Here is a 23,101-nt window from a genome sequence, read left to right as displayed (position 1 = left end):
CACACACCTCATTTAATTCCTCAGATGCAGGAAAAACTACTGGTAGTTTTTTTCTCACCAAACATAATACCCTTTTTTGTGGTACCTGGGGTACTATCAGAAATGTGTAATACATTTTTCATTGCCTCAATCATGTAACGGGTGGACCTATTGGAGGGTACACTAGTCTCATCGTCGTCGACACTGGAGTCGGTATCCGTGTCGACATCTGTGTCTGCCATCTGAGGTAGCGGGCGTTTTAAAGCCCCTGATGACATTTGAGACGCTGGAACAGTCACAAGCTGAGTAGCCGGCTGCCCTATGTCGTCAAACCTTTTATGTAAGGAGCTGACACTGTCACGTAATTCCTTCCATAAGTCCATCCACACAGCTGTCGACCCCACAGGGGGTGACAACACATTTACAGGCATTTGCTCTGCCTCCACATCATTTTCCTCATCATACATGTCGACACAGCGGTACCGACACACAGCACACACACAGGGAATGCTCTGACAGAGGACAGGACCCCACAAAGCCCTTTGGGGAGACAGAGGGAGAGTATGCCAGCACACACCAGAGCGCTATATACCACAGGGATATCACCTATAAAGAGTGTTTTCCCTTATAGCTGCATATATATTATTATACTGCGCCTAAATTTGTGCCCCCCCTCTCTTTTTTACCCTTTCTGTAGTTCAGGACTGCAGGGGAGAGCCAGGGAGCGATCCTTCCAGCGGAGCTGTGAGGGAAAATGGCGCCAGTGTGCTGAGGGAGATGGCTCCGCCCCTTTTTCGGCGGGCTTTCTCCCGCTTTTTGTGTTATTCTGCAGGGGTAATTTACACCTATATAGCCTCTGGGGCTATATATGGTGTCAGTTTTGCCAGCCAAGGTGTTAATATTGCTGCTCAGGGTGCCCCCCCCCAGCGCCCTGCACCCATCAGTGACCAGAGTGTGAGGTGTGCATGAGGAGCAATGGCGCACAGCTGCAGTGCTGTGCGCTACCTTGGAGAAGACAGAAGTCTTCAGCCGCCGATTTTCCGGACCTTCTTGCTTCTGGCTCTGTAAGGGGGACGGCGGCGCGGCTCCGGGAACGGACGACGAGGTCGGGTCCTGTGTGCGATCCCTCTGGAGCTAATGGTGTCCAGTAGCCTAAGAAGCCCAAGCTACCACCACTTAGGTAGGTTCGCTTCTTCTCCCCTTAGTCCCTCGCTGCAGTGAGCCTGTTGCCAGCAGGTCTCACTGTAAAATAAAAAACCTAAACTATACTTTCTTTCTAGGAGCTCAGGAGAGCCCCTAGTGTGCATCCAGCTCGGCCGGGCACAGAAATCTAACTGAGGCTTGGAGGAGGGTCATAGGGGGAGGAGCCAGTGCACACCAGATAGACCTAAATCTTTCTTTAGATGTGCCCAGTCTCCTGCGGAGCCGTCTATTCCCCATGGTCCTTACGGAGTCCCCAGCATCCACTAGGACGTCAGAGAAATAAAGGATAATATTCATAATAATAAATACTGCCAGCGAGGGCTCTTCCCGACAGTTCTTACAGGCATGTCCCATTTACAGACAGATCTGCGCATTGCATCTGAGCCAAACAACACAACTGGGTTACGCTAAGCTGGGTTAGGGCGTGTCATGGGCATGTAGCCGGAATTGCTGCCTAGGCAGAGATCTGTTGGCTCTCTTCCACCGGGTATAGAGCTGGTACCTGTGAGCGCTAATATCCAATACGGCTATGAAACCAAACGGATCTATAGGGGCAGCTGCGGCCTCATAGGTACGCACAGCTCTGAATACTGTCCAATACGTGCACTTACATCTATTATTTATTTTTTATATATATATATATATATATATATATATATATATATATATATATATATACATACACTGTTCAAAAAAATAAAGGGAACACTTAGACAACACAATGTAACTCCAAGTCAATCACACTTCTGTGAAATCAAACTGTCCACTTAGGAAGCAACACTGATTGACAATCAATTCACATGCTATTGTGCAAATGGAATAGACAACAGGTGGAAATTATAGGCAATTAGCAAGACACCCCCAATAAAGGAGTTGTTCTGCAGGTGGTGACCACAGACCACTTCTCAGCTCCTATGCTTTCTGGCTGATGTTTTGATCACTTTTGAAAGCTGGCGGTGCTTTCACTCTAGTGGTAGCATGAGACGGAGTCTACAACCCACACAAGTGGCTCAGGTAGTGCAGCTCATCCAGGATGGCACATCAATGCGAGATGTGGCAAGAAGGTTTGCTGTGTCTGTCAGCGTAGTGTCCAGAGCATGGAGGCGCTACCAGGAGACAGGCCAGTACATCAGAAGACGTGGAGGATGCCGTAGGAGGGCAACAACCCAGCAGCAGGACCGCTACCTCCGCCTTTGTGCAAGGAGGAACAGGAGGAGCACCGCCAGAGCCCTGCAAAATGACCTCCAGCAAGCCACAAATGTGCATGTGTCTACTCAAACGATCAGAAACAGACTCCATGAGGGTGGTATGAGGGCCCGACGTCCACAGGTGGGGGTTGTGCTTACAGCCCAACACCGTGCAGGACGTTTGGCATTTGCCAGAGAACATCAAGATTGGCAAATTCGCCACTGGCGCCCTGTGCTCTTCACAGATGAAAGCAGGTTCTCACTGAGCACATGTGACAGACGTGACAGAGTCTGGAGACGCCAAGGAGAACGTTCTGCTGCCTGTAACATCCTCCAGCATGACCGGTTTGGCAGTGGGTCAGTAATGGTGTGGGGTGGCATTTCTTTGGGGGGCCACACAGCCCTCCATGTGCTCGCCAGAGGTAGCCTGATTGCCATTAGGTACCGAGATGAGATCCTCAGACCCCTTGTGAGACCATGTGCTGGTGCGGTTGGCCCTGGGTTCCTCCTAATGTAAGACAATGCTAGACCTCATGTGGCTGGAGTGTGTCAGCAGTTCCTGCAAGACGAAGGCATTGATGCTACGGACTGGCCCGCCCGTTCCCCAGACCTGAATCCAATTGAGTACATCTGGGACATCATGTCTCGCTCCATCCACCAATGCCACGTTGCACCACAGACTGTCCAGGAGTTGGCGGATGCTTTAGTCCAGGTCTGGGAGGAGATCCCTCAGGAGACCATCCGCCACCTCATCAGGAGCATGCCCAGGCGTTGTAGGGAGGTCATACAGGCACGTGGAGGCCACACACACTACTGAATCTCATTTTGACTTGTTTTAAGGACATTACATCAAAGTTGGATCAGCCTGTAGTGTGTTTTTCCACTTTCATTTTGAGTGTGACTCCAAATCCAGACCTCCATGGGTTAATTAATTTGATTTCCATTGATAATTTTTGTGTGATTTTGTTGTCAGCACATTCAACTATGTAAAGAACAAAGTATTTAATAAGAATATTTCATTCATTCAGATCTAGGATGTGTTGTTTAAGTGTTTCCTTTATTTTTTTGAGCAGTGTATATATATATATATATATATATATATATATATATATTTATATGACTAATGCCCACCATGCCCTGTGCCCAGTGTAACACCCACCTGCACAGTGCAATAATAGTAACCATCAGGGGTGTCTCCTGCTCCAGCTTCCCACCAATGTGGTATAAGACAGTAGAGTCATGCTATACCTGCAGGAGTGATGGGGAGCTGTACAGGTGGAGGTGGGAGCAGTCAGAACAGGGGGTGCTCTAGATTGGCTGCTGGACTGCAGTGTGTAACAGGCCTGTTAATGCAATGACATGTCTTTATAGCGCCATATAATGAGCATGCTCGCTCTAATTGCTTATCGAAGAACCTTTGTGTCTTGTCAACAGCTGAAGCCTGCAGCACCACGGAAGACGGGGATGAGCCACTGCATTGCCCTACTGGGTACGAGTGTCATATCATCAACCCGGGCAGCCCAGCAGAGGGCATCCCAAACAGAGGGCAGTGCATCAAGCTACGAGCCAACTCAGGTCAGTCCCACCACAAACTGTGTAGAATGCCAATACCGCTATGGGTCACACTCCTGCTCCAGGATCACAGTAAAGGTCAGAGCGCCCCCTACTGGCAGCGTAATAAGCAGTGGGAGACCCCAGTGGGGGGCGCCGCGTTCGCTGTTGGATATAAGAGGAGATGACGTATAAGGGTACACCCGTCCACATAAACCTGTTACAGGCTACATATAGGTGACATATGGAGACACATTTCTCATGTATTTTATTCTAGATGGGAGAAATCTGAGGCACAAATACCCCAAAGAATATCAGGGTAAGTAAGTTCTATCTATATGTTACTATTGCTCACATTTATCAATGTGCTGTCCCCATTCAGTAAATAGAGACGGGTTACCTGCCAGCTCTGCAGTGCAGGACACATATTATCCCAGTGATACCAGCTGTATCATATGGCAGGCCCCGGACTGATAGAATTTCTGCAGTCTCTATGGGTGTATTATCTCACCGCTGCTAGGATAGGATTACCCAGCAATTCTCTAAAATCAGGTTCAGTGGAGAGCATTGTTACCGAGCAGCGAGGTATTCTATAGCAAATATAACACAGCCCCCCCCCCACGAAACGTTCTGTTACATCAGCTGAGACCGTGGGTGTGAGAGCTAGTGAATTATTCATCACTTCCTCCTATTGGGGCAATGCCAGACTCCTTCTCCTGTCACAGGGATAGTCTGCTCCTGTCATCTGCCGCTCACCAGCAAATCTCCCCCTGATAATGCTCTAATGCGCCCCCTGCTGCGTCACCTGCACCAGCTATAAAACAAACATTTGTTTCTCTTAGACATGGAGGGCAGAGAACCATCGAACTTCTGCCCTCGATGGCAAAACCATTGACCATTGGTGGCAATTCAAATCATCGATGGGTTGCTAGCCGTCCCTAATAGCCTGCGAGTTGCAGGAACTCACGCGATACTGGCGATTTAGGGCCTAATTCAGACTTGATCGTCGAGGTGCGAAAAAAAACGCACATTTACGATCAAAACCTCAGACATGCGGGGGGGGGGGGGGGGACGCCCAGCACAGGGCAAGTCCGCCCCGCAGGCCTGATCCAGCCTCCCCCCAGACATGAGATAAAGCCACCGACACGCTTCCTCCCGCCCCGCGATGTCCTCTGCCTGTCAATCAGGCAAAGGCGATCGCACAAGTGAGATGCCATCCCACGTGTTCCCACGTGCAGTGCGGCTTCTGCGCACACTTCACCGGGCATCAGACTGCGAAAACTGCCGCAGCAGCATTCCAGTCTGAATTAGGCCCTTAGCCCGTAGATTTAAAGCTGAAATAATTGAAAAAGCAAAACCCGGTTGTCCTCTGTCCACTGGGGTATCTATACTGGATGCGGGGGCAGGCCCACACACCCTGCACCTATATAATAATTCTTACCGCTCTGTCAGTCTGGCACTGGCTGCAGAGCTGCAGAAATCACCAGGAAAATGGCGATAGTGATTTGCACATGTGCAGTAGAGATGTTCCTGGGAACAAGGTGTGGACGCCATGTTCCCGGAGACCTGCGCAGTAGACGCTGACACAGAGCCAGAGTTTACTGCACTGCTGTAGAGAAGGGGGTCTGCGCGGAGCCTGTACATCTCTTAAATGTTCCCCTCTCCTCCAGGCCATGTGGCAGCCGCATCCTCCGCACCAAGGAGAGATTGTGTGAAGCGTGTATTGCGGTGATTACAGTGTGCCTGTGTAAGGTGAAATATGTGATGCATTATATGTATAGGTTGCGCCCCGAGAATCAGGACACACTGGGGGTCATTCCGAGTTGATCGCTCGCTAGCCGTTTTTAGCAGCCGTGCAAACGCATAGTCGCCGCCCACGGGGGAGTGTATTTTCGCTTTGCAGGAGTGCGAACGCCTGTGCAGCCGAGCGCCTGCAAACACATTTTGTGCAAAACAAGACCAGCCATGTAGTTACTTATCCTGTGCGATGATTGCTGCGACGAGTGACACGGTAATGACGTCAGATACTCGCCCAGCAAACGCCCGGCCACGCCTGCATTTTTCCAAACACTCCCAGAAAACGGTCAGTTGACACCCATAAACGCCCTCTTCCTGTCAATCTCCTTGCGTTCGGCCGTGCGATTGGAATCGTCGCTAGAACCAGTGCAAAACCACAAAGGACTTCGTACCCGTACGACGCGTGTTTGCATTGCGGTGCATACGCATGCGCAGATTAGCCGTTTTTTTTCAATGATCGCTACGCAGCGAACAACGCCAGCTAGCGATCAACTCGGAATGACCCTCATGATCCCATCTCGCATAACGAAACCTCACTGCTGTACATACGGGGATCTGTGACATAGAAGTGTTTGCACTGTGGTAAATGGTTCTGTTATCTGCTGTAATATACTGAGAATTACTGTGTTACAGATGGGAATTATAATAACGTTGTGGCTGGATTAGATAAACAGCCCCAGAAGCACTTAGGATAAAGGTCAGTATCATAAATACATGTATTACTTTATATGTATGGAAATAACGCATGGGAAGTTCATCATTCTCCTATTCCTTCTGATGCTATATCCCATTTTATTGTATGCTCCTACAACCAGCTCGCTCTCTGTCTGAAGCCCCTTTCATACATACTTACCCGGCTTCAACCTGGCTTGGTTCCGGGACACACAGCACAGGTTGAAGCTGGGATTAACCCTTTCACACATGCTGGGCCGGTACAAGGTCTCTATGCACCCTAGACAAAACTTCAGCCTAGCGCCCCCTAACCTGCAACTCCACCACCACCACCACCTCCTAGAAGGGAGATGAAGGTGGGCTGGGGTGAGTTGCATCATTATACATATACAGAAAAAAGGGACAACACTCAAGGGGGTAAATTTACTAAGATGGGAGTTCTATTTAAAATGGGATGTTGCCCTTAGCAACCAATCAGATTCCAGGTATTATGTTCTAGAAGGTGCTAGATAAATGAGAAATAAAATCTGATTGGTTGCTATGGGCAACTTCCCATCTTAAATAGAACTCCCATCTTAGTAAATTTGCCCCCAGGACTTTTAAAGTGATAAAGTATACTGTAAACAAAGTATAAAAAAAATTGTGACTTTGTTCACAATATACTTTCACTTTAAAAGTGCTTGAGTGCCATCTATACTTTATATACTGTATAATACTGTATATGTTGTCTTATGGGGATATTTAATTGGGGTTGGGTATGGGATGCTGCCAGTCAAAATATCGACAGCGGCATGCCGACCACTATAATAGCAACATCTTAAATGAAATTAATTAACCTTACCCTTTACCCTCACTCTCTGCAGCCTTACCCTAACCCTCCTCGGCATGCTAACAGTCACGATGCGGGCTGTCGGGATTTGGGCGTAATATGTTTGTATGCTCCTTATTGTGTTCCATCCCCCCCATCTGTAAGTTCATTACTGACCCGCATACAGAGACATCCTTCAGTTTTTTGCTAGATGAACTCAGTGGTGCCCTCCAGTGGCCGGCGCCCCTAGGCAGCTGCCTGAAGCTGCCTAATGGTAGAGTCGGTCCTGCACACATGGGTCACATGGGTGGCAGCACGGGTTATTTCCGGTTCATCACCCTTCACATCAGACCCAGGTCTTGAGGCATTCAGTGGACGCTTGGAGATGATCTCATCTCCAAGCGCTACTGTGCCCAGCCAATCAAATTCTTTTAGGCATTACCCGGGTCATCAAGACCAAGGTCACACCTTTCAGACTTAAGCAGGGTAGTCTATCTGGGTTGCAAGTCACAGGAAAACCCTGCTAGCGAGCAGGGTGGTGGAACCCAGGACTCTACACCCGGGAAGACCCTTTCAGACATCAGCTGGACCCGGAGCGATGTGCGATCACTCGAAAAAACCCGGGATTTAAGCTTAGGTCTGAAAGGGGTATTAGAAGGGTTTTTCTCCTTTGGATAACTTTCATTTCTTGAAACCTTTCCAAAATGAATTGCTTTATCCTAGCATAAATGCATGCTGTGCTTTTCATCCTCGTGTTTATATCACCAACTAGACTTGTTGATGCTGTTTGCCATGGAATATGCCATAACCCTGCTCTATGGACACAACTATATTTAACGCAGAGTGCACCAACATTGGGGGTCATTCCGAGTTGATCGTAGCTGTGCTAAATTTAGCACAGCTACGATCATCTTCCCTGACATGCGGGGGGACGCCCAGCACAAGGCTAGTCCACCCCGCATGTCAGTGCCGCCCTCCCCGCACAAATACAAAAGCATCGCACAGCGGCAATGCTTTTGCATTTCTGGAGTAACTCCCGGCCAGCGCAGCTTCTGCGGCTGGCCGGTAGTTGTTCGTTGCTGCTGCTGGCCGGAGCGGCTGCATGAGACGTTACGCAGCCGCTGTGGCCCGCCCCCTCGATGATCCGGCCACGCCTGCATTGGCTGGACCGCGCCCCCTCTGTCTCAGAGGCGATCGCTAGGCAACGACGACTGCCATGCGCCGGCGCACTCCGCAGTTCCGACCCGATCGCTGTGATGTGATGCGATCGGGTCAGAATGATCCCCATAATCAGCTCTGCCTGATTGTATAAAGCGTGTCTGAAAAGCACAGAAGGAAGGTAGAAATAATAAAGTAAAAGTTGCAGGAAGATGCACTAAAATGAATAATTAATTATTAGATGGGAAGCGTCCATAGATCATAGACAATGTAAGTCTGTTTTATCTTGTACAGCGCTACAGAATATATGGGTGTTTTACTAATGGCATACTATGTACTGGCCTTATCTCTATCTACTTTCTGTTAGTAAGTTGACTTGAAGGAATAACTGCATACGGCTGGGAAGCACTATAGCGTCTTACACCTCAAAAACAAAATAACGTCTCGTTTCAATAGTACAGCTGCTGTTGGGTTACACAGGGACAATATTTTTTTTCCTATTAATCAAAGGTACTCCCATGTCTGGGGGTTGCTCTGAACACAAAAGCTACTTCCTGGGGAATGCCAAGTACCAAGGCGTCCATACTGAGTTGGACTTATACCTGTTTATTTGTACTGTCCCTACGTCCTTCTGTAGATCTGACACGTCTCCTTATGCTTGGAGAGGCAGAACGGAGGAGGGAAGGGTCGCGTACCAGCGTGCTTCCATAATTGTGACCTGATGCGGACTCACACGGAGTTGCAGATACACCTGCCAACAGCCGTTTCACTTGCTGGTGCCCGAGGGCGACTATTACCTGATGGAAAAGTGTTGTGTTTACATATAATATCAGAATAACAATTCCCCTATAATCACAGACAATGATTGCTGTAATAGTTACTGTAAGGAAGTTGTTACAACAGTCTGGCGGATTTTTAATCATTCATGTTCTCTTTGTTACACGTAGTAATCTTTACTTGTAAAGAATATCCCAACCTTATATGTATATTCCCCTATATACATCAGACACAAACCTTATTAATTTTCTTCATCCACCCTGGGCTCGGATATGTCTCTGTCCTGTATAGCCAGGGCTGTTTCTAGCCAATTTGGCTCCCAGTGCGAGATTTAAAAATGCGCCCCCCCATGACATAAAAAATGTTCCCCCCCCCACACACACACACACACACACACACACACCTAGATTAAAAAAAAAACTTGCGCGCACACCCGGCAAGGGGGCGTGGCCTCATCTAAATGGGTGTGGTCTCATGTAAATGGACATGGCCTCGTCTGAAACGACTACCTCACAATCCAGTTTTGGACCCTGCTCCAACAGATCACGACCACCACAGGAAAAAAAAATTCTACCATATTAAGCCCCACACAGTAATGCCCCCTGCACCATATTATGCCACACACCGCAATGCCCCTGATACATTAAATCCCCACACTACGGCAGGCAAGAGTCCCCATTTCACACATTACGGCAGGTGTCCCCATTTCACACATTACGGCAGGTGTCCCCATTTCACACATTACGGCAGGTGTCCCCATTTCACACATTGAGAGAGAGAGAGAGAGAATACTTACAGAGGCGATTACCGCTCTTCGGCCCACCTCACCAGTCGCTCCTCGCGCCGGCCTTTCCCTCTTCCTAACTTGTATCCCCCTCTGTACTCCGCTCGGGGAGGGGGGGAGTTTTGCGGAGTGACGGGGTTGCGTCATGAGTGACGTAATGACGCAACCGCGTCATTCCGTGAAACTCCGCCCCCCGAGCGGGTTACTCGGGGAGAAATAGGAGGGGGAAGCAGGGAGCCACAGTTAGTGCCGCGGTGGGCGCCCAGTGCGGTTGCACTGCTCGCCTGCCCCAAGAAACGGCCCTGTGTATAGCCACATGTCGGGAAGTAAGGGCTCGATTCAGACCTGATTGGTGTTGTGCAAGGTTGCACAGTGGACGATTATCAAATGACTGCGCGTGCGTATGCACCGCAATGCGCAGGCACAGGATGGTGCGAAAATTTATATTGCAGGGTGTTCGCAAAGTGATTGACAGGAAGTGGGCGTTTGGGTGTGGTAACTGCCCATTTTCTGAGAGTGTCAGGAAAAACGCAGGCGTTCCCAAGCATTTTTAGGGAGGGTGTGTGACGTCAGCTCCGGCCCCGATCAGCCTGTATGTATCGCACTGTAGGAGTAAGTCCTGGGCTACACACAGACTGGATAAATCATTAGATGGTGAGTTAGTTGCGAACGGATTTGCAGACGTCCGCTGTCTGGTGGAATTTTTGCACGGCATACGCATGCATTCGCACACTTGCGCGGGGCTGGTTTTCACTCTCCCTTGGCAGCGACTATCTGATCACAGACCTCTGCAAATTTGCAGCACAGAGATCAGGTCTGAATTAGGCCCAATGGGGGTAATTCCGAGTTGATCGCATCAGGAACTTTGTTAGCAGTTGGGCAAAACCATGTCCCTCATTCCGAGTTGTTCACTCTCTAGCTACTTTTAGCAGAAATGCAAACACTGGGGGTAATTCCAAGTTGATCGCAGCAGGATTTTTGATAGCAACTGGGCAAAACCATGTGCACTGCAGGGGAGGCAGATATAACATGTGCAGAAAGAGTTAGATTTGGGTGGGTTATTTGGGTTATTTGTTTCTGTGCAGGGTAAATACTGGCTGCTTTATTTTTACACTGCAAATTAGAATGCAGATTGAACACACCACACCCAAATCTAACTCTCTCTGCACATGTTATATCTGCCTCCCCTGCAGTGCACATGGTTTTGCCCAGTTGCTATCAAAAATCCTGCTGCGATCAACTTGGAATTACCCCCACTAAGCTGCCGCCCTCTGGGAGTATATCTTAGCATAGCAGAAGTGCTAACGAAAGCAATTTCCTTGCAGTTTCTGAATAGCTCCAGACCTACTCCTAGATTGCGAGCACCTCAGTCCGTTTAGTTCCTGGTTTGACGTCACAAACACGCCCAGCGTCCGACCAGCCACTCCTCCATTCCTCCAGCCACTCCTGCGTTTTTACCTGGCACGCCTGCGTTTTTTTAGCACACTCCCTGAAAACGGCCAGTTTCCGCCCAGCAACACCCACTTCCTGTCAATCAGCAGAGCGATTGAAAAGCTTAGTTCGCCTGTGAGTATAATAGCATAGTTTTGTGTAAATTTGCTTAGCGCGTGCGCCCTGCTGTGCATACGCATGCGCAGAACTGCCGGATTTTAGCCTATTAGCAATTCTGCTAAAATTAGCAGCGAGCGAACAACTCGGAATGAGGGCCCATGTGCGCTGCAGGTGGGGCAGATATAACATGTGCAGAGAGAGTAATAGGCCCTACACACATGCCGATATTCTGAAAGATATGAACGATCTCGTTCATAAATGAACGAGAACTCGTTCATATCTTTCAGTGTGGAGACTCCAGCGATGAACGATGCGCGTCCCCGCGCTCGTTCATCGCTGATCTCCCGTCGGCTGTGCATGCAGGCCAATATGGACGATCTCGTCCATATTTGCCTGCACTTCAATGCAGCCGGGTGACGGGGGGAGTGAAGAAACTTCACTCCCCCCGTCACTGCCCCCCCGCCTCCGGGTTGCTCGTCGGCCGTATCGGCCGTCGGGCACCTCGGCGGCGCATCGCCGAGTGTGTAGGGCCCCTTAGATTTGGGTGTGGTGTGTTCAATCTGCAATCTAAATTGCAGTGTAAAAATAAAGCAGCCAGTATTTACCCTGCACAGAAACAATATAACCCACCCAAATCTAACTCTCTCTGCACATGTTATATCTGCCCCCCCTGCAGTGCACATGGTTTTGCCCAACTGCTATTAAAGTTCCTGCTGCGATCAACTCAGAATTACCCCCATTGTGCGGTTGATGAGCACATGGGGGGTCATTCTGAGTTGATCATAGCTGTGCTAAATTTAGCACAGCTATGATCATTTTCCCTGACATGCGGGGGGACGCCCAGCACAGGGGGGGACGCCCCCCCCCCCTTCCCGCAGAAGTGCAAAGGCATCGCACAGCGGCGATGCCTTTGCACTTCAAGAGTAGCTCCCGACCAGCGCAGCTTTACCGTGCTGGCCGGGAGTTACTCATTGCCCCCCGGCCCGCAGCGGCTGTGTGTGATGTCAGGCAGCCGCTGCGGCCTGCCCCCCGTTCTGTCTGGCCACGCCTGCGTTGGCCGGACCGCGCCCACGAAACGGCGGCCAAACACCGCCGTTCCGCCCCCTCCCACCCACCGACCACCTCTGCCTGTCAATCAGGCAGAGGCGATCGCAGCCCTGCTACGGCCTTCGGCCGTCTGGCATGTGCCGGCGCACTTCGGCACCGCTCACATGTGCAGTAGGGACCCGTTTGCTTGGCTGCGATGAAAAGCAGCGAGCGAACGGGTCAGAATGACCCCCATGGACTCCAACCCTTGTGACAAAATAATGGGATTTACCCTGAAATGATTCATCTGAATTATTAATGGTTTCATCAGCGGAACTGAAACTAAGAAGTGCTGCTTAGAGTTACAGCTGAACCGCCATCCTGCTCCCTGTGCTGCCGCATCACTGTCTCATCCTGCTTCTTACTGTAAAGCCGTGAATAATAGGAGGTATAATATCCACCAACAGGGCAGCTGCCTCCAATCTGCGTGACCGGTACTTTAGTAGAACGGAGGAGTTCTATGAGATATAAAAGTTTGCATCGCCCCCATTAATAAGAATGAAATGAAGCAATGCCATAAAATATGATGTCTGCTGGTCCATGACTGAGGGTTAAGTAGAGCAAGCTGGAAAATAGTTGAATAAAAAAATATACCTGCGATCTGAGTCTAGTTCCGATGGTCAGTAATAACGCAGTTTGGAGAGCGCTCCGGAATATACCGACACTTTATAAATAAGTGTTAATAAATATGAATTATCTGTGAGTTACTTCTAGTTTCTGCAGAACGTAGCAATATGTAAATGTGACACACCGGAGCCAACGTATTAAAATAATTCTCGGATCTCATGCCCCCCACCCTCCGTATAACTGAAGTCAAGTGTACCACACATAAACAAGTAACTGGCCCTATACATCAAGAGGCAGGTAGAACCAACATTGCAGTGCTACGTACATGGGTGGTCATTCAGAGTTGTTCGCTAGCTGCATTTGTTTGCAGCGTAGCGATCAGGTTAAAAAAATGGCAGTAATGCGCATGCGTATGCTGCGCAATGCGCACGCGCGACGTATGGGCACAACGAACAATGTAGTTTTGCACAGGGTCTAGTGATGCATTTCATTGCACTGGTTGCCGCAGAGTGATTGACATGAAGTGGGCGTTTCTGGGTGGCAACTGACCGTTTTCAGGGAGTGTGCGGAAAAACGCAGGCGTGCTAGGGAAAACGCAGGCGTGGCTGGGCGAACGCTGGGCCGGTTTGTGACGTCAAATCCGGAACTGAATAGTCTGAAGTGATCGCAAGCGCTGAGTAGGTATTGAGCTACTCTGAAATTACACAAAATTATTTTGTAGCCGCTCTGCGATCCTTTCGTTTGCACTTCTGCTAAGCTAAAATACACTCCCAGTGGGCGGCGGCATAGCGTTTGCACGGCTGCTAAAAACTGCTAGCGAGCAAACAACTCGTAATGACCCCCATAAACAGAATAGATGAAAAAAGGTTTTATTTAATAAATCTTTGTTTCAACTGTGAATATTTAATTTTTTTTTAAATATTTGTTACTTTTTATTAATTTTTTTTTTTCTTTTTCCACTGAAGGAACTGCCCTAGTCTTGGGTGTCCGTTCCGCTGCGCTAATATGCCTGCATAAAATGTCGAGCCAGGTCACACTGGCAGATATGGTTCCGAGGAGGTGATTCAGATATGGTTGGATTGAGTATTGCTTCCTTGGAACGTATTGTAATGCAGCAGGTGGCGTCTTGTATAAGTAGATGCCTCCTGCGAGCCCGTGTGATCCTCTACTGTGTCCGCGGGCCCAGCGTTGGATCACCAGCGACACCATTGGGCCGGCTGAGCAGCCCATAAGGTTACACAGAGCGGTTCGCCGCAGCTCCGTAGCTGAGGCCAGGAAACCTCCGTCAGAAGGCGGAGACCCTGAAGAGCTTTGCTGCCTAGGGATGGCCATCGGTGGGTTATCCATCGATGGTTACTATCGATGGCAGCCGTCAATGGCAACCATCGATGGTATAAAACTATTTGCTAGGGATCCATCAATGGTTTCACCCATCGATGGTTATCTCTGCTTTACTTTAAAGTGGACTGTGGGCCAATCATTGACTGGGGGCGGGGCTTCGCAGGTGTCAGGGAGTGGAGCTATTTCCCCAAACACATTGTAAGGGGGGGGGGGGGAACTATTTGGTTGGCATTTACCATCGATGGCAGGAAACCATGTTGTTCTCCACCAGCGATGGCTAAAGTATTCGATATTGGCCATAAACCATCGATGATTTTGAATCATAGATAGTTGATGGCCATCCCTATTGCTGCCCCCAAATGGATGTCTGTAGCTGTTACATCCAACGTTGCAAGACCCGTGCTGCACATATGCAGTTCTGATCCGGCGCATGTGCAATGCAATCATCAATACATTGCATTTGTCACTATATACAGTAGCGACCAGACCTGAATCGTCGCACAAGGCAGCTGGGTTTCTTCTCTATAAGGATAAGGACTCCACTGTATTTTTCTGAGTCTCACACATAGGTCTTTATTCCTAATAATTACTTGTACATTTAGATGTATTTTAACGCACATAACGTTCCTGATTTGTTATGACTCTCAGATCCCACTCATACCGGCTGTCAGCTTCCTTCCCTCGCTCACTAAATTATTCAGAAATATGTGTCATCCAAAACCCAGATTACGGCCTAGTGATAAAGCAGCGTGGCCGGGTGCAGTATCCGAACAAGCTCACGTTTTCCGCAGTGGAGTTGCTGAGATTTTACCACCAGATAACTAACATTTATTATTTACGTAGTAAGAGATCCCACATGGCTACAGACAGAACCCCTATTCTGATAGGGATGCATGTCTGAAGGCGATTCGCTGTGGTAAAATGAGCGCAGTTGCTTGTTGTAGCCTATTTACACTCAATGGAGGTAATTGTAGCAAAACCCTAGAAATTACGGTAGGGAAAATGTTGCACTTTATATCCTACAACCATATCTAGTTAATCCTGCATTGACTGCAGGCGTCAGCAAACATGGGGGTAATTCAGATCCGACCGCTGCTGTGCGTTTCCGCTCAGCGGGCGATCAGATCCGAACTGCGCATGTGTATGCACCACACTGCGCCGGCGCGTTGCACGGCTGCAACGGGCATCGGTGCCCTGCTATGAGAAGGTGCGAAAAATCCATTTGCATGGGCGATCGCAAGGAGATTGACAGGAAGAGGCCGTTTGTGGGTGGCAACTAACCGTTTTCCGGGAGTGTCCGGAAAAATGCAGGCGGGCTCAGGCGTTTTGAGGGAGGGTGTCTGACATCAGCTCCGGCCCTGATCAGCAGTAACACTTTGCAGCAGCAGAGTAAGTTGTGGGCTGCGCAGAGACTGCACAAACTGATTTTTGTGCAGCTCTGCTAACGTAGCGATCGCACACTTGCACAGCGATTTCCCCCTCTCCCTGTAGGCGGCGACTATCTGATCGCAGGGCAGCAAAAAACGCAGCCCAGCGATCAGATCTGAATTACCCCCATAGTATGAATGGATATTAAGCTGAGTACATACCTATACAATCGTCGGACAGTTGTTTCAATTCCCAACCCGTTTATGAGATATCTTAAGAGTGTGTATGCACCTCCGATCATGTTTTGTCGGAAGAAACTGGTCGCATCTGAAGATCAGGTTTTATGGGTGTCTGAGAATTTATCAGATGTGATGGTACAATATCAGACAAAGGGCCTCATTTATGTTTGTATGCAATTGCGATTTTTTTTGCAGTTACGGAGCCACTAATGTTAGCAAGTGAAAGAACATAGGGGGTCATTCCTAGTTGATCGCTCACTAGCAACTTTTTGCAGCGCTGCGATCAGATAGTTGCCGCCTATGGGGGAGTGTATTTTAGCTTTGCAAGCGTGCGAACGCTTTTGCAGCTGACGGCACAAAAAAAGTTTTTGTAGTTTCTGAGTAGGTCTGGACTTACTCAGCCGCTGCGATCACTTCAGTCTTTTTGGTCCCAGAATTGACGTCAGACACCCGCCCTGCCTGGACACGCCCGCGTTTTTCCAAACACTCCCAGAAAACGGTCAGTTGACACCCATAAACGCCCTCTTTCTGTAAATCACCTTGCGATCGGCTGTGCGAATGGATTCTTCGTTAAATCCATCGCCCAGCACCGATCCTCTTTGTAACCCATCAGGGATAAGGGTTGGTCTATGGCTATGCAGACTGGACACAGCAGTAGTGACTCAGATGCCATGTATTTGCACGTACAAGCTCACAGCCATCAGAAGATACACGCCTCGGAAACGGCCATGACACGCCCGCATTTCTCCAACCACTCCCCATATGTTCCCGTTACCAGCTCCAAGCAGCCACTTCCTGTCAATCACTGCGACACGGTTCTCAGTGTGAGTGGATGGCAGCGGCACCCTCACCTATGCATACTGCGATTGCAGCACATGAGCAATCTCTCCGTTGTGTGAACACCGCCCATTGCGTACAAACCTGAATTAGGCCCAAAGTGTGAAGTGTGTACGAACTACTGACCATTCTATCTGATGGCTCTGCCCGATTCTCCTCCAGCAGCAGCGAAGCGCAGCATTTGTGTCTTTCCAGCAGATATTTCAGACAGATGAGTTAGATTGTACAGGTGCGTGCGTACGAATCGTCACTTTGATCAGGACTTTCAGTATCTAGTGTGACTGCAACTGTGCAGTGTTGCTGCTGTGCCACAGCTGTCACCTACATAATGATCAGAGAGGAACATACTGATCTCAGCGAGCAGTCAGTAATACACAACATGCCTGCGCTGTATTCCTACCTAGGTGTGCCTCTGAGTCAGACAGGAATGTAATGGGGGAGGGGGATTGCAGATCAGATACTGACCTATAAAACACATCCAAACATTCCACCCGCTACTCAACGTTCTGCTCATGGTGGTCATTCCGAGTTGATCGCTCGCTAGCAGTTTTTAGCAGCCGTGCAAACGCTATGCCGCCTCCCACTGGGAGTGTATTTTAGCTTAGCAGAAGTGCGAACGAATGGATCGCAGAACGGCGACAACGTTTTTTTGTGCAGTTTTAGAGTAGCTCAATACCTACTCAGCGCTTGCGATCACTTCAGACTGTTTAGTTCCTGTTTTGACGTCACAAACACGCCCTGCGTTAGCCCAGCCACGCCTGCATTTTTCCTGGCACGCCTGCGTTTTTCCGAACACTCCCTGAAAACGGTTAGTTGACACCCAGAAACGCCCACTTCATGTCAATCACTCTGCGGCCAACAGTGCGACTGAAAAGCTTCGCTAGACCTTGTGTGAAACTACATCGTTCGTTGCAATCGTACGACGCGTGTGCACATTGCGCCGCATACGCATGCGCAGAAGTGCCGTTTTTGTGCCTCATCGCTGCACAGTGAACGAATGCAGCTAGCGAAGAACTCGGAATGACCCCCCATACACTTCCCACTTACCTTCCCATACCACTTATCTGTATTTATTGCTGGATAAGAATGGTGTTTTCTAATCTGAATTAAATCAACCCAGGGAGCACAATAATAAAATAGGAAGTTTGGATGCAGAGTATTATGTACCAGGTGGGAGGGGTATGTTGGAGGGTGTGTAAATGGGAAGTGGACCAGAGCATTATGTACCAGGTGGGAGGGGGTCATGTTGGAGGGTGTGTAAATGGGAAGTGGACCCGAGCATTATGTACCAGGTGGGAGGGGTAATGTTGGAGGGTGTGTAAATGGGAAGTGGACCAGAGCATTATGTGCCAGGTGGGAGGGGTCATGTTGGAGGGTGTGTAAATGGGAAGTGGACCAGAGCATTATGTGCCAGGTGGGAGGGGTCATGTTGGAGGGTGTGTAAATGGGAAGTGGAGCGGAGCATTATGTACCAGGTGGGAGGGGTCATGTTGAAGGGTGTGTAAATGGGAAGTGGAGCGGAGCATTATGTACCAGGTGGGAGGGGTCATGTTGGAGGGTGTGTAAATGGGAAGTGGAGCGGAGCATTATGTACCAGGTGGGAGGGGTCATGTTGGAGGGTGTGTAAATGGGAAGTGGACGGAGCATTATGTACCAGGTGGGAGAGGTCATATTGGAGGGTGTGTAAATGGAAAGTGGATGGAGCATTATGTACCAGGTGGAAGGGGTCATGTTGGCGGGTGTGTAAATGGGAAGTGGAGCATTGTATCCCAGGTGGGAGGGGTCATGTTGGAGGGTGTGTAAATTGGAAGTGGATGGAGCATTATGTACCAGGTGGGAGGGGTTATGTTGATGGGTCTGCAAATGGAAATTGGACCAAACATTATGTACCAGGTGGGAGGAGTCATGTTGGAGGGTCTGCAAATGGGAGTTGGACCGGAGCATTATGTACCAGGTGGGAGGAGTCATGTTGGAGGGTGTGTAAATGGGAAGTAGAGCGGAGCATTATGTACCAGGTGGGAGGGGTAATTTTTGATGGGACAAAGATATGTTACATCAGTTTAAAATAGAATATAATTAAGAATGGAGTAACCCTGTTGAATCTGGACAAACCCCGTTGTGACACAGCAGTTGAACCCCTGTTTGCTTGCTGGAATAAATTGGCTGTTTCTGCATGCAGCATACAAATACAGAGCAACGTGGCTTTGGTATATTTTGTCGACATTCATAATACCGATATATAGCATGTTGATATTAGCCATGTCGAAATGTTGACATGATTTGAATGTGAACAAAGCATTCCCGGTGTTCTAGTGGTGTCTTCTGAGACCGACAGTGACTACTGGCTATTTTTGCAGTGGTTCCTGCGGCATCGTTAACCCCAAACCTCCCCATAGTGCCTCAGATAAATGAGGCGGACATAGAGATTCGCAGCACATCACCCTATATTCTGTTTCTTCTTTCAGTCATTAATACTATTAGTGTCTGACGATTCCAGTGCTGCTCGGGGTCCTGGTTATTGCTAATAATACTCCCTCTCTTACTTCTGCACCATGAAGAAGGGAAAGTTATGGTCTGATTCATTGTCTTACACCTTTATTTGTAGGAAGAACGTGACGCCATTGTGCAGCCTGAAGATTTCTGCATCAGCCGCGTAAGAACCAGATTCCCGCAAGACAAATTGCGGAAACCCCGAAGGAAGAGAAATGAAATGAATTGTAGTTAGCGGCCGTTGGAATCCTCAGCAAGGTGCTCCTACATCATTATAATAATAATATTAATGAGGATAACAAGACCTGGAAACCAGAGAACGTCTCTCAGCGTTTATAAGGATGACAGACAAGTAACGCTCAATAACAAGACCGGAGCTTCTTGGATTTTCATAACGCCCAAACAATGGCCCTCATTCCGAGTTGATCACTCGCTAGCTACTTTTAGCAGCCGTGCAAACGCAACGCATAGTCACCGCCCACGGGGGAGTGTATTTTCGCTTTGCAGGAGTACGAACGCCTGTGCAGCCGAGCGGCAGCAAACACATTTTGTGCAAAACAAGACCAGCCCTGTAGTTACTTCATACTTACCTACTTTGCTGCCCCCTCCTCCGGGAGGAGGCAGCGTTGTAGGTGCATGGGGCGTGGCCAACAGGGCATGGCATCAGGATCGCGTCATCATGGCTCCGCCCCCCGCTATGCAGTGCCGAGAAAAGAGGCGCTGTATAGCGGGGGGCGGAGCTACGATGACGCAATTCAGCGCAAATCGCGTCATCAGACCCCCTCGGACCGCCGACTTGTTTTCCCGAGGAGGGTCGTGGAGGGGCAGCACGGAAAGCGGGAGGCTTGCCCACCTTTCTGGGGGGCCGGGAGGGCCACACGATTTTCGGGAGCCTCCCGGCCATTCCGGGAGGGTAGGCAAGTATGGGTTACTTATTCTGTGCGATGATGGCCGCGACGAGTGACACGGTAATGACGTCAGATACCCGCCCATCAAACGCCCGGCCACGCCTGCGTTTTTCCAAACACTCCCAGAAAACGGTCAGTTGCCACCCAGAAACTCCCACTTCCTGTCAATCTCCTTGCGTTCGGCTGTGCGATTGGAATCGTCGTTAGAACCAGTGCAAAACCACAATGTACTTTGCACCCGTACGTCGCACGTGCGCGTTGCATGCGCAGATTAGCCTTTTTTTTCATTGATCGCTACGCAGTGAACAACGGCAGCTAGCGATCAACTCGGAATGAGGGCCAACGTACTTTGCAGCTGTTTATTGTATGTGAAACCTGGGATCTGGTGTCCACTAAAGAGCAGGAAAAGACTGAAACCAACTTTTTTTTTTTTAAAGATTGTCTTAACAACATGGCCTTTCCTGGAACGTTCAGCCCAAAAAATCTTTGTAAAATATTATTGGTCCTGAAGAGATTAGTAACTTTCGGGCCACTGTCTGTAAACTGACATTACAGCCATAAGGATGATGACCAAAACATGTAGAATGAGCTTACTGCCAAATGCAATTAAACGTTTCATGTCCAAACTCGTTGGCTGTGCTTAATCATTTCTGGTTGTATCTTAATCCTAACGAGAGACTGAGCTTTAATAGAAATGTAACTAATGTGTTTGTAAATATTGAACAGTTATAAATTATACAGTATAAACTGCAGCCAAAATAAGCTTCTGTAGCAGTGGGGGTGTTGTACAAATGTAATGGAATAGCATTCAAACTGGATTTTAAAATGTATTGGTGGCGGCTTTGGAATTGGAGGGATTTTGTACCACCGCGTACCACCAGGACTGGTGTAGGTTAGAGTGCGTATCAATGTCTTTCCTATTTCACTCTGCAGTCTCATGGAAATTAAGCCCTAGACCAGTGATTTTCAACCTTTTTTTACTCGCGGCACACCGAACAATATTTTAAAATTGCCAAGGCACACCATCAGTTCCCCACAGAAAAAAACAAACGCACACATTGGCCCTCACAGTAAAAAAAAATCCACACATACATTGGCCTACACAGAAAAAACAATCACATTGCTCCCCACATAAATCATGTTGCTCCCTACATAAATCCTATTGCTCCCCACATGAATTATTCACATTGTTCCCCCATAAATCCTTATTTTCCCCACATAAATCCTATTCCCCACAGGAGAAAAAAAAATAACAAATGTTAGCCCCTACCGGTCAGCTGTCCTCCTCCCTGTCCCTCAGTGGCAGGGGTTGTTCATAGTGGAGTTCTGCGAATACTGAGCAGCGGGTGGTCGGGCAGGTGTAGATGTGGGTGAGCAAGGAAAGCTGTGTATGCAGGCAGGAACTGGAAGATGTGTATGCAGGCAGGAACTGGAAGATGTGTATGCAGGCGGGTGGGCTGGCTGGGTGGTGAGAAGCAGCGGCCGTGATCTATGATATCACACCGCCGCGTCTTCAAGGCATACGTCACGGCCAGAGCACGACTGATCCTCTAAGAAGAGCCCGGGCCAACAGTTCACTCTGAAGGTGCAGGAAGCTGCTCTGGCTCCGCGGCACACCTTGCAACTGGTCGCGGCACACTGGTTGAAAAAGCCTGCTCTAGGTTGAGCACCTGGCTACAGGGCTTCTTGTAGGCATGCAAATATGCAGTGTAGAGTGCTAGCTCCTGGGCTGCAGTGTAGTGATGAAGAAAGCCTGGGGTTGCACACTGGGTACACTGAGTGAACTGTTTTTAAATACAAATCTGTATCACTGGTGGTCTATGGGGAAGACATTCTCTGGAGCCCATTTTGGGTCATACTGAGCAGCCGTACTCCGGAGCAGATTTGGAGGTAATTTTGGGCACTTAGATTTACAGACGATGGGGACTGAACAGCATCTTGTGGACAGGGGGAGAGACACCTCCAGTGCCAGTGGGTACAGTGCACATGATTCTGCATTGCACGCAATGCCGACATTTACACAACTGGACAATGTTTTTGAATTGAGTATGCAACAAAGTTGCTAAAGAGATTCACAATGCGTGTGTGCGTCCCTCGTTGTGTGCGCACAGAGGCACATGGTAAGGTATTGAGACGTAAGGTCTCAGAAATACATTGGATGTTCCCGGGCGGTGACCCTTATGGGCGTATTATGGGAGTGTCACAGAAGTTGTTTGCAAGCTCAGATGCTTAATAGCTCACATTGGAAGCCGTACTCTGACGGGGGGACCCGCATGCAGCAGAGCGTGCAACTTTTCATTGTGTGTGCGATGCGGGATTACTGCATCGGGCGTCTCAGCCCTTGCACAGTCAGACGCACACTTGAACACTAGGGGAATGGTTGATACTAGCGTTAGCATATAGTCGCCGATGCGACTACAGAGAAGACGCCATAGCGGTTGCAGCAACACACGACTCAGTCCTATTGTGTCCAAGTGTGAAACACTCTAAGGAGATGCACATGCGCAGATTTATAGAGACAGGAGCTGGATCACCCTCCCATCTGTACCGTGTGTCTCTCTCTACTGAATAAAAAGGGGCTCTACGTGCTCTGGAAATGTCTATCAACCATCAGCATCTGTATGCTGTGTATTCCTGGAAGCTCCCACTGGGAATAACTGTCCTTTCCAGGATATTTTATTTGGAGCGAATAAAATCTGCTTTCTTCCAAGATGTGTTTACTTTATATCTAAATGCAAATGCTGGGCGTCCTGAGTCTGAGTCCAGTGTCTCCGAACTCGCCCACTGCGCAACCATAA

At 48.9% G+C, this 23,101-nt stretch overlaps 1 protein-coding gene across 1 annotated transcript in view; it reads left to right on the top strand.

Moving 5' to 3' along the window:
- The window catches only part of WFDC1 (WAP four-disulfide core domain 1), a 337,260-nt gene extending 316,331 nt beyond the window's left edge, over nucleotides 1-20,929 (top strand). Inside the window, exons 4-7 of the mRNA XM_063944262.1 lie at nucleotides 3,804-3,944; nucleotides 4,198-4,239; nucleotides 6,351-6,414; nucleotides 19,511-20,929. Coding sequence (XP_063800332.1) covers nucleotides 3,804-3,944; nucleotides 4,198-4,239; nucleotides 6,351-6,412 — 245 coding nt within the window. The 3' untranslated portion in view covers nucleotides 6,413-6,414; nucleotides 19,511-20,929. The remainder of the gene's footprint in view (nucleotides 1-3,803; nucleotides 3,945-4,197; nucleotides 4,240-6,350; nucleotides 6,415-19,510) is intronic.
- The last annotated feature ends 2,172 nt before the right edge of the window (nucleotides 20,930-23,101 follow it).

This window comes from Pseudophryne corroboree, chromosome 11, assembly GCF_028390025.1.
Source record: "Pseudophryne corroboree isolate aPseCor3 chromosome 11, aPseCor3.hap2, whole genome shotgun sequence".
Taxonomy (NCBI): domain Eukaryota; kingdom Metazoa; phylum Chordata; class Amphibia; order Anura; family Myobatrachidae; genus Pseudophryne; species Pseudophryne corroboree.
The sequence above is the reverse complement of the archived record's forward strand: the minus strand, read 5'-3'. Positions and strand labels throughout refer to the sequence as shown.